At 41.8% G+C, this 12,386-nt stretch overlaps 1 protein-coding gene across 6 annotated transcripts in view; it reads right to left on the reverse strand.

Annotated features, from left to right (window-relative positions):
• col19a1 (collagen type XIX alpha 1 chain) overlaps positions 1-12,386 on the reverse strand; it is a 97,814-nt gene that overhangs the window by 39,858 nt on the left and 45,570 nt on the right. For all 6 annotated transcript variants that reach the window (XM_069538292.1, XM_069538293.1, XM_069538295.1 and 3 more), the window contains 2 exons: positions 7,930-7,974; positions 6,591-6,626 (listed from right to left, as the gene is read on the reverse strand). In XM_069538292.1, the coding sequence (XP_069394393.1) occupies positions 6,591-6,626; positions 7,930-7,974 (81 nt within the window). The remainder of the gene's footprint in view (positions 1-6,590; positions 6,627-7,929; positions 7,975-12,386) is intronic.

The following is a 12,386-nucleotide window of genomic DNA, read 5'->3' on the forward strand; positions in this document are numbered from 1 at the left end:
AACTATACAGTTTACAGAAAGTGCTTTAGTTTTCCACCGGTTTACGACATTCAATCTAAAGGACATCTGATGGAAGGGTTGTATTAGCCTCGGAGGTCATGTGCTGCACTGTATTCTGGCACAGGCTTATGGAAAGATATATTTGAGAGGTTATCTCTTTTTGAATCCATGGAAGATCATTCAATGTCAATGTTTTTGGCAGAGGGGTGTGTAACAAGTTAATAAACCTCCTAAATAAGATTAACTGCACCACAGCCAATATTTATTCAGATTATCACTGGATTTGCACAATGAGAAAGCGCAGCATGTAAAAGCCAGGGAACAGGTCCACCTGTGGATGTCAGCAGGTGATATGTTGACTTAGAGACACCTCAAGTCATCAAACTGCAATTAAGCTCGTCTCCATCCCTCTTCGTCCATCCATCAATATCTGCAGTGTTCTGTCAGAGCCCGTTTGAGTCTGTCAGTGGGAGATACAGTTATGGAGATGTGATTCATGAGAACGCTATCTTCCCAGCACATCATGCACTGTGCAGACCTCCTTTTTTCTATTTTAAAATATTCACACTATGCTGCAAGAGTGAGAGGGGGCTCAGCTCACACAGATGCTACACAAGCTGCAGTTTAGTCTTAACGTGTGTCTGCTTTGTCAAAGCTAAAAAATGCACAAGGATGGTCAACGAGAAGTGAAGAGAATCCTCTAAGCTGTTCAGTTATTGCTTCTTATAGAAACTTTACATTCATCTTGGGGCTGTGATGCTTAAGCTTCTCCCTCTTATCATGTTCCTTTAAAGGCAATGCAAGACTTGTTTCATTACAGCAGATTAGACTGTGGAGTTATTCTCGAGACAGGGCAGTTTTCTAGTCATCCACAGTAAGCATGAATTCATAATGATAAAGTGAAGATGTATCTGTAATGTAAGAGCATGACTGATTCATGGCAAGGGCAAGGCTGGCTTGCATATTTAATGTGGGCATTAGAGTACTGAAACAATGTTTGTTGGCACTTTATTATCTCTCAACTAACATCAGCCTGCCTCGGGTCTTACAGGTCCCACACTGCAGAGAGTGAGATCTCCATGTTTTTGATTTTATATATTTATATATATAAAAGTCTAGGTGTTGTATAAATACTGTTCAGGCATCACAACATTAAATCCACCTAGAATTGCACACAGCCTGTATTCAGAAACAGTACCACAATATGAAGCACCAGAACTTCCATAACTTTGTGACATTACAAAATATAATCACCAGCCATGCTCCAGCACCGGGACCCACTGTCCAACTGAAGTTTTTTAATCGTTTCAAACCAAGTCATTTTGTCGCTTAGCATGCAAACTCCAAGACAGAAAATATGTCTACCTAGGTAGATATGTAATTTCAGTCTTCCCAAGAATAGTAATATTAGAGAACAATACGTTTTTAACAGTACCCAAGCATTTTAGTGAACTACCATCACCATCCACCAGGCACTATCCCTACCACTGAAGAGTGGGCCGGCATCAGCTCCTATCCGGCTGATGCTGCCTCTCCAGCTCCGCTGTCTACTCCACCTAATGCTGCTGTGAGCTTCATCCCAGAGGACCCCTGACTCCTGCTCAGGGCTTAAACAAAATCCCTTAATAGCTATTTCAATGTCCCATTACACCTGGTGAACCCTCCTCTTGTGTACCTGCACTGCAGGGCATCCAGCAGAAGGAGCATTTTGACCAAGTTTTCCCTCCACTAGCAGCGGGCCAGGGTTCTCACTCAACTCCTCCAACTCACCTACCTTCCAGGTCAACACCCTGATTTTGGTCTCCTGCCAATTTCACTGCACGTCCACGCAATATGAATAAAGTAGCAGCCCCATCTCTGTCTCAAGGTGTCTCTGTCTGTCTAGAGGCCTTAGAGGACGAGCCGGCTGTCCTGCCAGGACCAGCTGCTGTCAAGCAACAGAGGTCACAGACCCAGGCTTCACTCCACCACCGTAATACAGAGAGAGCAACCGGTCCTGCAACCAACTGAGCTGCTGTCTTCTCCCACAGGTCCCATTAGCAGGTTCTCTCTCCCCCTTAACTCTCATTACTGATGATTTGATCATCAGACATATGAGAGTCAGCAGGGCTCACACACTGATTCCAAGATAATACTATACAAGATATTGCTGATAAAATCCCATCCCAGCATTGCCAGGGTCCTCGTTCATGTCGGTATGAATGACATCAGTCTGAGCTCTTGTTTCAAAGTCTAAGATTTCCAAGATTTCAACCTTAACATCCTCAAGCAGTCCCACACAAAGTTTTGTGTCCAGTCCAACCCCCACGCCCGGTCGTGCCATGGGACGCTTCATGCAGCTGCTCAGCCTAGATACCTGGCTCGCTCCTGCCTGTGACACTGACAGTGTGCACTTTGTTGATAATTTCAACCTCTTTTGGAAAGAGGTCACCTCTTCGGTGCAGCTGGTCTCCGAGCACAGGTGCTTCCCGGCAATTTGGAATTCAGCAACCTTCATCCCTGTTCTTCCGCACACAACTGCTGCCCATCAAAGCCGCATGTCACGTCCAGAGCCGACTTTTTCATCTCACATGATTAACTGTTCATGCTAACCTTCCAAAACATCCACCTCCTGCTAATCATTAGGGAGCTGTCCTCAAGGTTAGATCCCCTCACACGCCTCAGCCATCATTAACACTTTAAACCATTTTACTAACTTACTATTATTAAGCACGTTCAGCTGTGTGCAGCAGCTCAGACCAATGGTGCCTGGACCCCTTGGACTTGGCAGTTGTAATCAATGGTCTATCCCCCTTAGGATGGTGCTTTTGAAAACTTTTTATGTTTCTAACCCAAACTTGGCAGAGGTCTTTGGATTGCAGCCCTCTAATTGAACTGTGCCTGACTGATAGTTCTTTTATTTGCACTCCAAGGTCGTCAGTGCATGATGGAGGACTCACTGTGTTTGTTAGGAGCTGATCTCAGAGCTGGACTGTGAGCTCTCTGTGAGTTTCCCCCACTTTGAATTACAGATTCCTAAAGTTGGTCATTTTAATCCGCTTTATTGCATTTTAATCAACCATCCCCCTGGTTTTAACAGTTCTTTAAAATATTTCATTGGACAGGTTTTTATAATCAGGTTGGATAAAGTTATTATGGTGAGTGATTTTAATATTCATGCTGAAGACGTCTCCTGCAGCTCACCAACTGATTTTCTTAATGTCACTGAGTCCTATAATTATATTCAACACATATCTGGTTCCCACATACATTAAAGGACAAACTCTTGCTTTTACACATGGTTCCAATATTGACCAACAGAGAGCTGCTTGTTACTGACCATAATAGTTTTATTCAACCTGATTAATATTGATTGAATTATCTTGCATGTTAAAATTTGACAGCATCTGACTCAAAACTAGATGTGTCTTCCAATGGCTGGTTTAATATTTTCACTCACATTGCTCTTCTCTTTTGGAAGTGGAAACCCCTTCATTCTTAATGCTAAGGCTTCATTATAAAGATCTTTTAACTGAGCATTATTTAACATGCAAGGGTTTATTACATTTCTTAGTCTTATTTCCACCAGGATGCAAGTCCTGTTAAAACTATGATAACATTGTTACTCCTGCATCCCCTGCCTGTTAGATCCAATGAGGACTTCAGTGATATTCTTTCATTCTATGTGGAAAACATCTGAAATGTCGTGACAAGCCTTACTCTCTCTTCTACTCGCATTTATTCCAGCCATCAACTTTGGATTCTTTCACATTTCCTCGCAAGACCTCACTGAGCTGGTGGGCAGTATGAAATCTTCCTCCACACCTTCTGATATTTGACCTGTATCTGTGCTCAAGTCTTTTGGTCCACACTGTCAATAATAAACAGCTGTTGGCAGATCTTATTTTACATAGGCAGTAGTTCAAACTCTCCTGAAACAAGTAATCCTCAGTCTGTCTGTTCCAAACAACTACAGGCCTGTATCAGAGAAGTTTGTTATTGAAAAAAACATTTTTAGAAACTGCCAAAGAGTTTAACACCATCTTGACCAAACACCATTGTAGATACATTTTTTTTCTTATCATATTATTGCACTGTCCTGTGGTGTACCCCAAGGTTACGTCTTGGGTCCGAGTATATTTGCTCAGGTCACATTATGAACAAATTCAGAGGTATATGCTATCCTTTTGCTGAAAACTTTCAGTTGTATGTCTCCCTTAAGCCTGATAACATTTACAAATTATGTTTTGCACTACTCTTGCTGTTAAGGATTGGTTGTCTAAAAACTGCTTCCAGCTTAACACAGATAAGAGGGAGGTTATGATCACTGCTCCAGATAGTATAGCTCCCAGAGCTGCCTATAGCAATATGTCCCTTTCCTCAGCTGCACAGTCTAATTTAAGGAATCTCTGCATTATCTTTGATTAGACTCTACATTTTGAATGCCAAAATGAAATCACTGTCGTCTATGTTTTTGTACAACAGAACTATCACAAAGCACACTTCTGTTGTATCACCACTAGAGCTAGAGAGGATTATTTGAGATTTTGTGTCCTCCCAGTTGGACTACTATTGTTCTCTATTCACTTGCCTTGGCATATTTGATAATATGCCATTCAGAAAGCTGCTGCTAGAATGTTGCACCAGATCTGGCAGGAGGAAACACATCAGACATTTTTTGCACTCGCTAAATTTGCTTCCCATTAGGTTTAGGATCCACTTAAGGTACTTGTCCTCACCAAGCCTTTCATTGTCAGACATCTGAAAACATCTGTGACCTTCTCCATCCCTTTATCACCAATAGGTCTTCTGGCCAGGGCCCACAGGCTGCCCTGTGCACTAGACTAAAAACAAAAAGGTAATCATGCCTTTGAAGCAGTTGCTCCATTCTCTATAACCTTTTAAAAAGCAGCTGAAGACCCATCTGTACAAATTGACCTTTGTCTCAACCTAAGACGTCTTGTAGACGAGTTTCTTTTAGGGCCTTTGGTTACTTATGTTGTTAGTCTGTTTTTATGAGGTTTTCTTTCACTTCTTTCTTGTGACTTATGTGTTTATTGCTGTTTTTCTTTTTCACTGCCTTTGTTGTTATCGACTCTGTGGCTTTATGGACCTATTTTTTTGTGTGAAGGACTTGTGAATTTTATTTCTAAGAAAATTGCTTTATCAAACAAATGTATTGTTATAATTATTATTCATACTTACTAGAGCTTTGCCAAAAAATAATAATACGGTTCATTCTGATACGAGAGGCTCAGAGAAAAAAACAAACAAATGCCCCTTGCTAGAGTTCCAGACAGAAGCATAAAAGTGGAGGTGTAAAACTATATGGAGATGGTCTGACACACTTAACCACAAATATCTCTTTATCCATATTTCATATGAAACACTGGCAACATGTAAAATATGAGACTTTATGTATCTAGTATATATTTGATGGAGCTATGTTGCAGGTTTTACTCCATTTTTCATTATTCTAAATTCAGTTTGAATATGTACACTCTAAGTATTATACAATAACTTGTTACTGCTCTCAGTCTGAGAGCTATTTCCCTCCCTGCCATATGAAAATAATAAGTTAATTTTACAATAGGTTTGATATTATAGATACAACTTAGAAACTAATTACAGAGAACCCATGGAAACCAAACAAGGCAACCTCAGTTTGTCATCTTATTCTCAAACTTGACCTACTAAGGCAATAATACATGATCATTTTCCATCCAAACAAAACCACTGTTTATTTGTTTTGAGGTATAATTACTGTGTCCTCATACAGGCAACTTTCTTTTTCAAGGTTGGCCGACTGACACGTCTCCTTCATCTGGGCACAGAGAGCAGAAGGAACTCTACGGTCTAAGCTGACACCCCAGCGAATGACGCACCTATACATCAAATGAACAGCTCCGGTCAAGAGGTTGTCCACTACACAATAGCCTTCACTCTCAGCACGATCTCTAGTGAGCCGCTAGAGGCTTTGTGGGTGGTGGGTGCTGTGCTGAGGGGGGCTGGGGTGTGTTAGTGTGGGAGGCCCAGTAGAATTCCATTTCTCAAAGCGTTTTTTTTCGCAGCATACCTCATGTGCCCTCTGGTGAGCTACAGCACCCCTGGGCTTCATGAAAATGATTGCAGATGCTTTTTTGCCAAAGCAGGGTATGTAATGTCCATCTGTCTGTTTGGAGAATGAGAACAGAGTCACGCTGTGCTGCGCTGCGGGAGCTGCAGGTTGGGAACAGCTCTTTAACTTGCTCAGTAGATACCGTTACAATTGAATGAGAGGAGCCATTTCCAGCGTAGGAGTTCTGGTCTTGAATACTAACTCAGAAATGCCAGTCAAGATCTAAAGAGGGTCTGCGTCTGGTCACTCATACGTCTGACTGTCTACTCCAGATTCCTCCAGTTCACATGAGTTGCGTCTTTATACAGGCAACACCGTGCAGATTATTAAACTCCTTGTCTACAAGGAGCACTGCTACGATGCCTCTTAACTCTTCACCCTGTCTGGAAGTGAATGTTCGGACTGGTTTATCAAGCAGGGCGACAGCTGAGGTCTCCCTTAAATGCCACATGTCAGTGTTTTGTTTTGAGATGAATAATGTTTTGATAGATACCTTGATACTTGCTCCTTCAGAGGTTCCTGAGGGACCCTGCAATTACAAAGAACATTCATTTCACAGAGAGAATGAAAAGGAGTTCATGCCACAAAGACAATGGAATATAATAATATGAAGAGTGTATATGCTTGTGTGTTTATATAATCCTCATCACCCTCATTTAAACTGACATGGTAATTTTTCCTTTTTTATATTGAAGGCCTGTTGCACCAATGTTAGCTCCCATAAAAGAAGTGGCTGGCCCGCAGCAGGCTATAGATTATCTTTGAGTGTGTCTTTGTTGTGTACCTTTCACAGACTCCCGCGGTTGTCGTGCAATGCTAATTTGACTTTGAAAAATAGCTGCTGACCCCCTTCAACTGGGAGCTATGTCCTGCTACCAGTGGACAAGAGAGAGTGATGCCCTGGTGTGCATTTTGAATGGATGAGTCTGCCTCTCAGATCTACCTCAGCAAAACAGGTGACTCATAAATGCCAATACCAGGAGATGGAGGAAAAGCTGCCACATGCTAAGGGTATCATCAGGACACTGCCATTTAGAAATGTCACACCTTCTTCGATGCTGTCTTTCTTTTCACCCACAACTTTGTGTGCCACAACTTTATGAGTTATTAAGGAGGCAGGGAATGTGTGTCGAGACGTGTGGGAGGGTTTTAACAGTGAGTAATCCAATAATACTACAGATAATTAGAGCAACTGCACAAGTGACAGAATCCAAGCTAAACCTTCCTGGATTTCTGGATGAAATAAAATAAGACAAAACCTATGTCGTGATCAAGAGTGTCAACGGGGCAAGAGTGCATGAAAATAATTGGATGCCCAGAGCATCTGTACATGATACGGAAACGCTCCTGTTTGTGCTGACATCACAGCAGTTAAGAGACAAGCTGTCTCCTTTAATGCATCATGGTGTTTCTGCACTTTAGTGTGTGGATCACTACACAAACGGTGTCTGGAATCGGTTTGAACACCCAGGGAAACAAGCATAACTCAAGGAGTCAATAGGCCTTATAGGCAGACGTGTCCTGCTCATCAATACGTGCTACTGTAATACAGCCCTTATGGTTTTGTGCTAATAATGTAACCTGCTTGCAGCAGTAGAACATTTTAGACAGATCAATACAACCTAAGCAAGGAAGTATTGCACAAACTTGTATCATATTATTACTTTTATATAATGTCTGCACATGACATCATGGCACATTTTTCCATAATGCACATAACTCTATAACTTTGTGCTTGTATTAAATGGACTTCATACATTTGCTGAATTATAAAGATTAAAGTAAAACGTATGTACAGTTAAGTACATGTGTGCACTCTGTGAATCACTTACAGGCAGGCCTCTGGGTCCAGACTCCCCAGTCTTTCCTCTCCGTCCCTATTGAAAGTACAAATAAAAAAAGGGTGTGAGATGAGTGAGTGAAGACGCAACAACAGGTGTTGCTGGGCATGCACACTGCCAGCAATTAAGACTAGACAGCAACTCCTGTCGCACTCTCTAATTTGCTTTTAATTAACAACAAGAAAACAGCTTAATTGCTGCACCCCGTGTGGCCCACTACTCTTTGTTCCTTGCTCTGGTTTACTGCCTCCTCTCCAGCTGTGCAAGTCCCTCGGTGCATCAATCAACCCAAGGAGAACGTGCAGCAGCACACAGGCCGAGCTGGCCGCCGCTGTCCGGCATTGAAAAAGGAGGTCAGAGCGAAGCAACCATTTCGCTTTGAGTTTTTCCTTTTGACGTTTTTGTGCTTAGTGCTTGAAAGTCTTGAGAAGCTGACATTGTAATGCTATCTGAGCCAAACCAAAGTTGGTATAATTTACATCAAGAGGGTTTAAGTTCTCGTGAGAGAGGGGGATAAAGCTCTGCGGATATCCTCGCAGCCATCCTATAAAGTGGCAGGGCACCACTGGCTCTGCGTTATGAGAAGTGTCTGGAATTAGCTGGCTCTCACACACGCTGGACGGATGTTAAAATCAACTCAATTAGGAGATGGTAATACTCTGGCCAATATCAATTCACTGTACAGCAGCGTAATCAACAGCAGTGTGAGACAACGCAGATAGCATTAAGGCTAAATATGATTACCTCCTTCCAATGGGAGTTTCATCATCTGACACACTTGCAGAATGGAAACAGTGTCATTCTCTCCTACAGTACGTGTCAGTATGAAAAACACTTCCATCCTCTGCTGAGTTAGTGGCTTCATAGATTTGTGAAGATGGAAGAATCCCTGGCTGCTGAAGAAATCACAGAGCAGTGCCCTCTTCCCACCGACACTCCGTGTACGCAGATTTTGATTAACTGGGTCGAATTTGACATGTGCGGTACGTCTGCCTGCAACAAAGACAGAGGAACTGAGCTGAGGAGCTACTGCTTTTAATCATGTTTGCACGTGTGCTCAAGTTTCTGCGCCACGCTCGTTTCTCTGTTTGTAGTCCACAGATTACAGGATTATAAAAAGCGGAGAAAGAAGGGTATAGTACATATTAACCCTAATAATTGCACAATGAAACCAGTTTGTGCCTTCTCTTGGGAATTGTGTGCTTTCCTCTGTTCATGCTGTTTGATGTAGCAACACAGCCTTGGCCAGCATCTTTTGATCATCCGCGTTAATGTTGCTGTGATGCTACACGTGCTTCAGTGCGAGGATGAATGAGTGCCATGTCGAGGAGAGCTGGGAGACGGAGAAATTGAGCTGACGTGCAGGAGCAGCAATTTTAAACCTAAAAATATTTTTCCTTCAAATTACTGACATTATACTCCATTGCAATGGCCTCTTTGAAATCTAACAGAGGTTGATTGAAATGAGCATTCAGAGTGGCAGCCTAAGTATTCAATAAGCACTCATGCACCAGGGTGCCATATGTAGATTCAAAACACATTGCGTTTATGTAAAAGGTCCACTTCTCACAAACAAAGACGGCAATTCGCGGGGGTTGATGGTGTGATAGTTTTTCTTTTCACTGATAATGAATAGACTGAAAGCAAATCATTGCCATGTTTGCAAAAAGATCACAGTATTTGTTCTAGCCTTAGCCCCTGCTGCCGTCCTTTCTCCCCCTGAACTCCACAACAAAAGCAGATTACATAGATAAGTAATTTAGCTAATGAATATTTCATACGCCGTTATTCCAAACAGGCCATGAATTATGCAGTTTTTGAAATCATTTCTCCACATTTGCCATTATATCTCTTTTTATCTGCAAAGTGCAGACTAATTTTAGGTCCATGTATTTGTTATCATCCAAATAAATAGTAATACTCTAAATTCTCATGATGATGTGGGGTTACAGTCCATATTATTAAACCTAGCAGAGCTAGAAAAAAAGTTTAAATGGTTCATAAAACTATTTAATTTGTGATTGTGCTTTGGACTTTAATTCCACTTTGAAAAGTGACACTGCATTTGTACTGACTTTCCAATTTATAAGGTACACCTACAGAAAACAGATGATTAATTCTACTTTTATATTAGGACTTCTAAGGTGTTAATTCTCTATAGCTTGTGGTGCATTGAATTGCATTATACCAAGAGGTGGTTCTAATATTTGGTTCACATCTTCAGCAGCTCCATCATTCACATACAAAAAGCAATACATTAAAACGACCACAGTTTGTGACCTTGGGGTTAGACTGATACTTTTCTGTCCAGTGGCCCTCTGGTTAGCGTGCCATCAACAAATCTGCCAAGATGACAAGAAATAATTAGTCCGCAGCACAGCCTGTCATCACCGTTTGCACTAAGTTGACTCTCCAAGCTGAAACACCTGTCAGTGACACAGCGAGATAAGTCGCTCTGAAGGGACGCGGCGGCTCTGGACTACCGAGATAATCAAGATGCCAGCAAACGAGCAGCGGAGTACTAAAGCAACAGATGCTCAGCTGCTGAAGTTTAACATTTAGCTCTACTTTGAGAAGTTTGAAGTATGAACTCAAGGTTTTAAGTTGAATTCTGTGTTAATGCCATTTCAGTGATTTCATCACTTCTAAATGTCATGTCTGGACCTCCTACATTTTTATAAAAGAACTGAAGGGATACTCTGACATTTTCAACTGAGGTAATTTCATAATTATGTTCCTTAATTATGTTCCTTCATGTTAGAGTTTTTTGTTTGGTTGCATTAAAGACGCACAGCAGTTTTTCCTGATGAAGGAAGATGACGTATGTGTAAAAAACAAAAAAAACAAAACAAGCTCAAAGTAACAACAAAATCAACCTGACAATTTCAACTTCAGGAAGTGAGAACTTGTTTTGCTTGATGAATTTAGCGAGAGTGTGAAAGAGAGTAGCCTGTAGTTGGACTTGGGCCATTTGTTAAATGGCTATTTTGCTTTGAAATATTCAAGCCACTCTCGAACTTAACACCACCTGTGTATGCCAAAATGCCAGAGTAAAATATGAGCAGACAGCAGTGCCAGTAAATCTTTTCCTTCAGCCAAGCCAACCTTAACTTCCTCATTTCCCTTTCTGCCCCTCCGCCTCTCGTTCATCTCTCCCCTTTGTGTACAATATCATAATTCTATTACTCTCATCCCTCTCTCCTTCCTTCTCCTGTTTTTCTTGTCATCTCTTCTTCCTTCTCCTGTCTCCTGTCACTCGCCCCATTTCTCCCTCACCCAACTTTCAACGCTTGTTGGATAAACCCTGGCAATCTCTTGTTGCTATGCAACGCTCGGTGTCCTATAAATTTGACAACATCCTTGATTATTATTTGAGCGCTGCAGTGTGAAGCCCTCCTTCAGGTCATTGCAGCAGATTAGAGGGAGGGAGCAATAGAGGAAGGTAAAGGAAGGGAATGAGGGATGGGAGGAAGGGAAGGAGGCAGATGAATGGATTGAGCAGGGGAGGAAAGGAAAGAAAGTGGGAGTGAAAGATGAATTAACCTCTTGAGTAAATGAAAAGATGGGCTGGTGTGACACAACACTCACACATATACTATTTTTCTGCCCCCCCTTCAAAAACCTGCAAACCATATAACAGAAGTGTGAAACTCCACATTAACTGCTAATTCAATAATCGTGCTAGTAAAGCTCGAGTGGGAAGACTTTTGAGCTGGGGAAAGGAAGAGGCCTCAGTAGACTGACAGCACATTCTCAGCTCCCAACTTAATCCACACGGATACCGGCCTCGATTGGCCTCAACTCCACCATGAGTTGTAAAGAGTAAAAGGAAAGCACAGACATGAGGCCCCGGCTCAGTCCTGCAGCACAAGCCCCAATCTGAGAGCAGAGTCAACAGCGACAGTGACACACAGCAGAAGCCCTCGTACATGATGACTCTATAATCCTTATCCCTAATGTCAACATGTTCTTTGAGACATTCTATGTCTGACTGTATACCCGAACTGGGATAACACGATGGTGCAAAAAGGAGGAGAGGGTTTTGTATTTTTAGCGGTAAAGCAGATATACCTTCAAAAAGCCACGTAATCCTGACAGGTGCCTCTGTCAGGAGGGGTCAGTAGATAATATGGAGGAGCCCTTTGAAATGAACATCACAGCAACCAACTCAACCCTGATACAAAATACACTGAGGAATAAATGATGGGGAACATGTTTCCTTTTTATATGCAGGCAGAGCAACCAGGAAGTAAATCAATTTTAACTAATTCAAACATGTTCAATTTTATACTTCAATTGTAATATCTCATCTTTGATTTTTGTGAGTTTGCCTCTGAAAAGATAAAGGCCACTGGAGCTCTGAAAAGTGATTATCTTTTCTATCTCTTTTTTCTAGATAAATTCATCCTCAGTTTACGGTGACATCAAGATTTTAACTTTTACTTTTG

This window comes from Paralichthys olivaceus, chromosome 14 (genome assembly GCF_024713975.1).
Source record: "Paralichthys olivaceus isolate ysfri-2021 chromosome 14, ASM2471397v2, whole genome shotgun sequence".
Taxonomy (NCBI): domain Eukaryota; kingdom Metazoa; phylum Chordata; class Actinopteri; order Pleuronectiformes; family Paralichthyidae; genus Paralichthys; species Paralichthys olivaceus.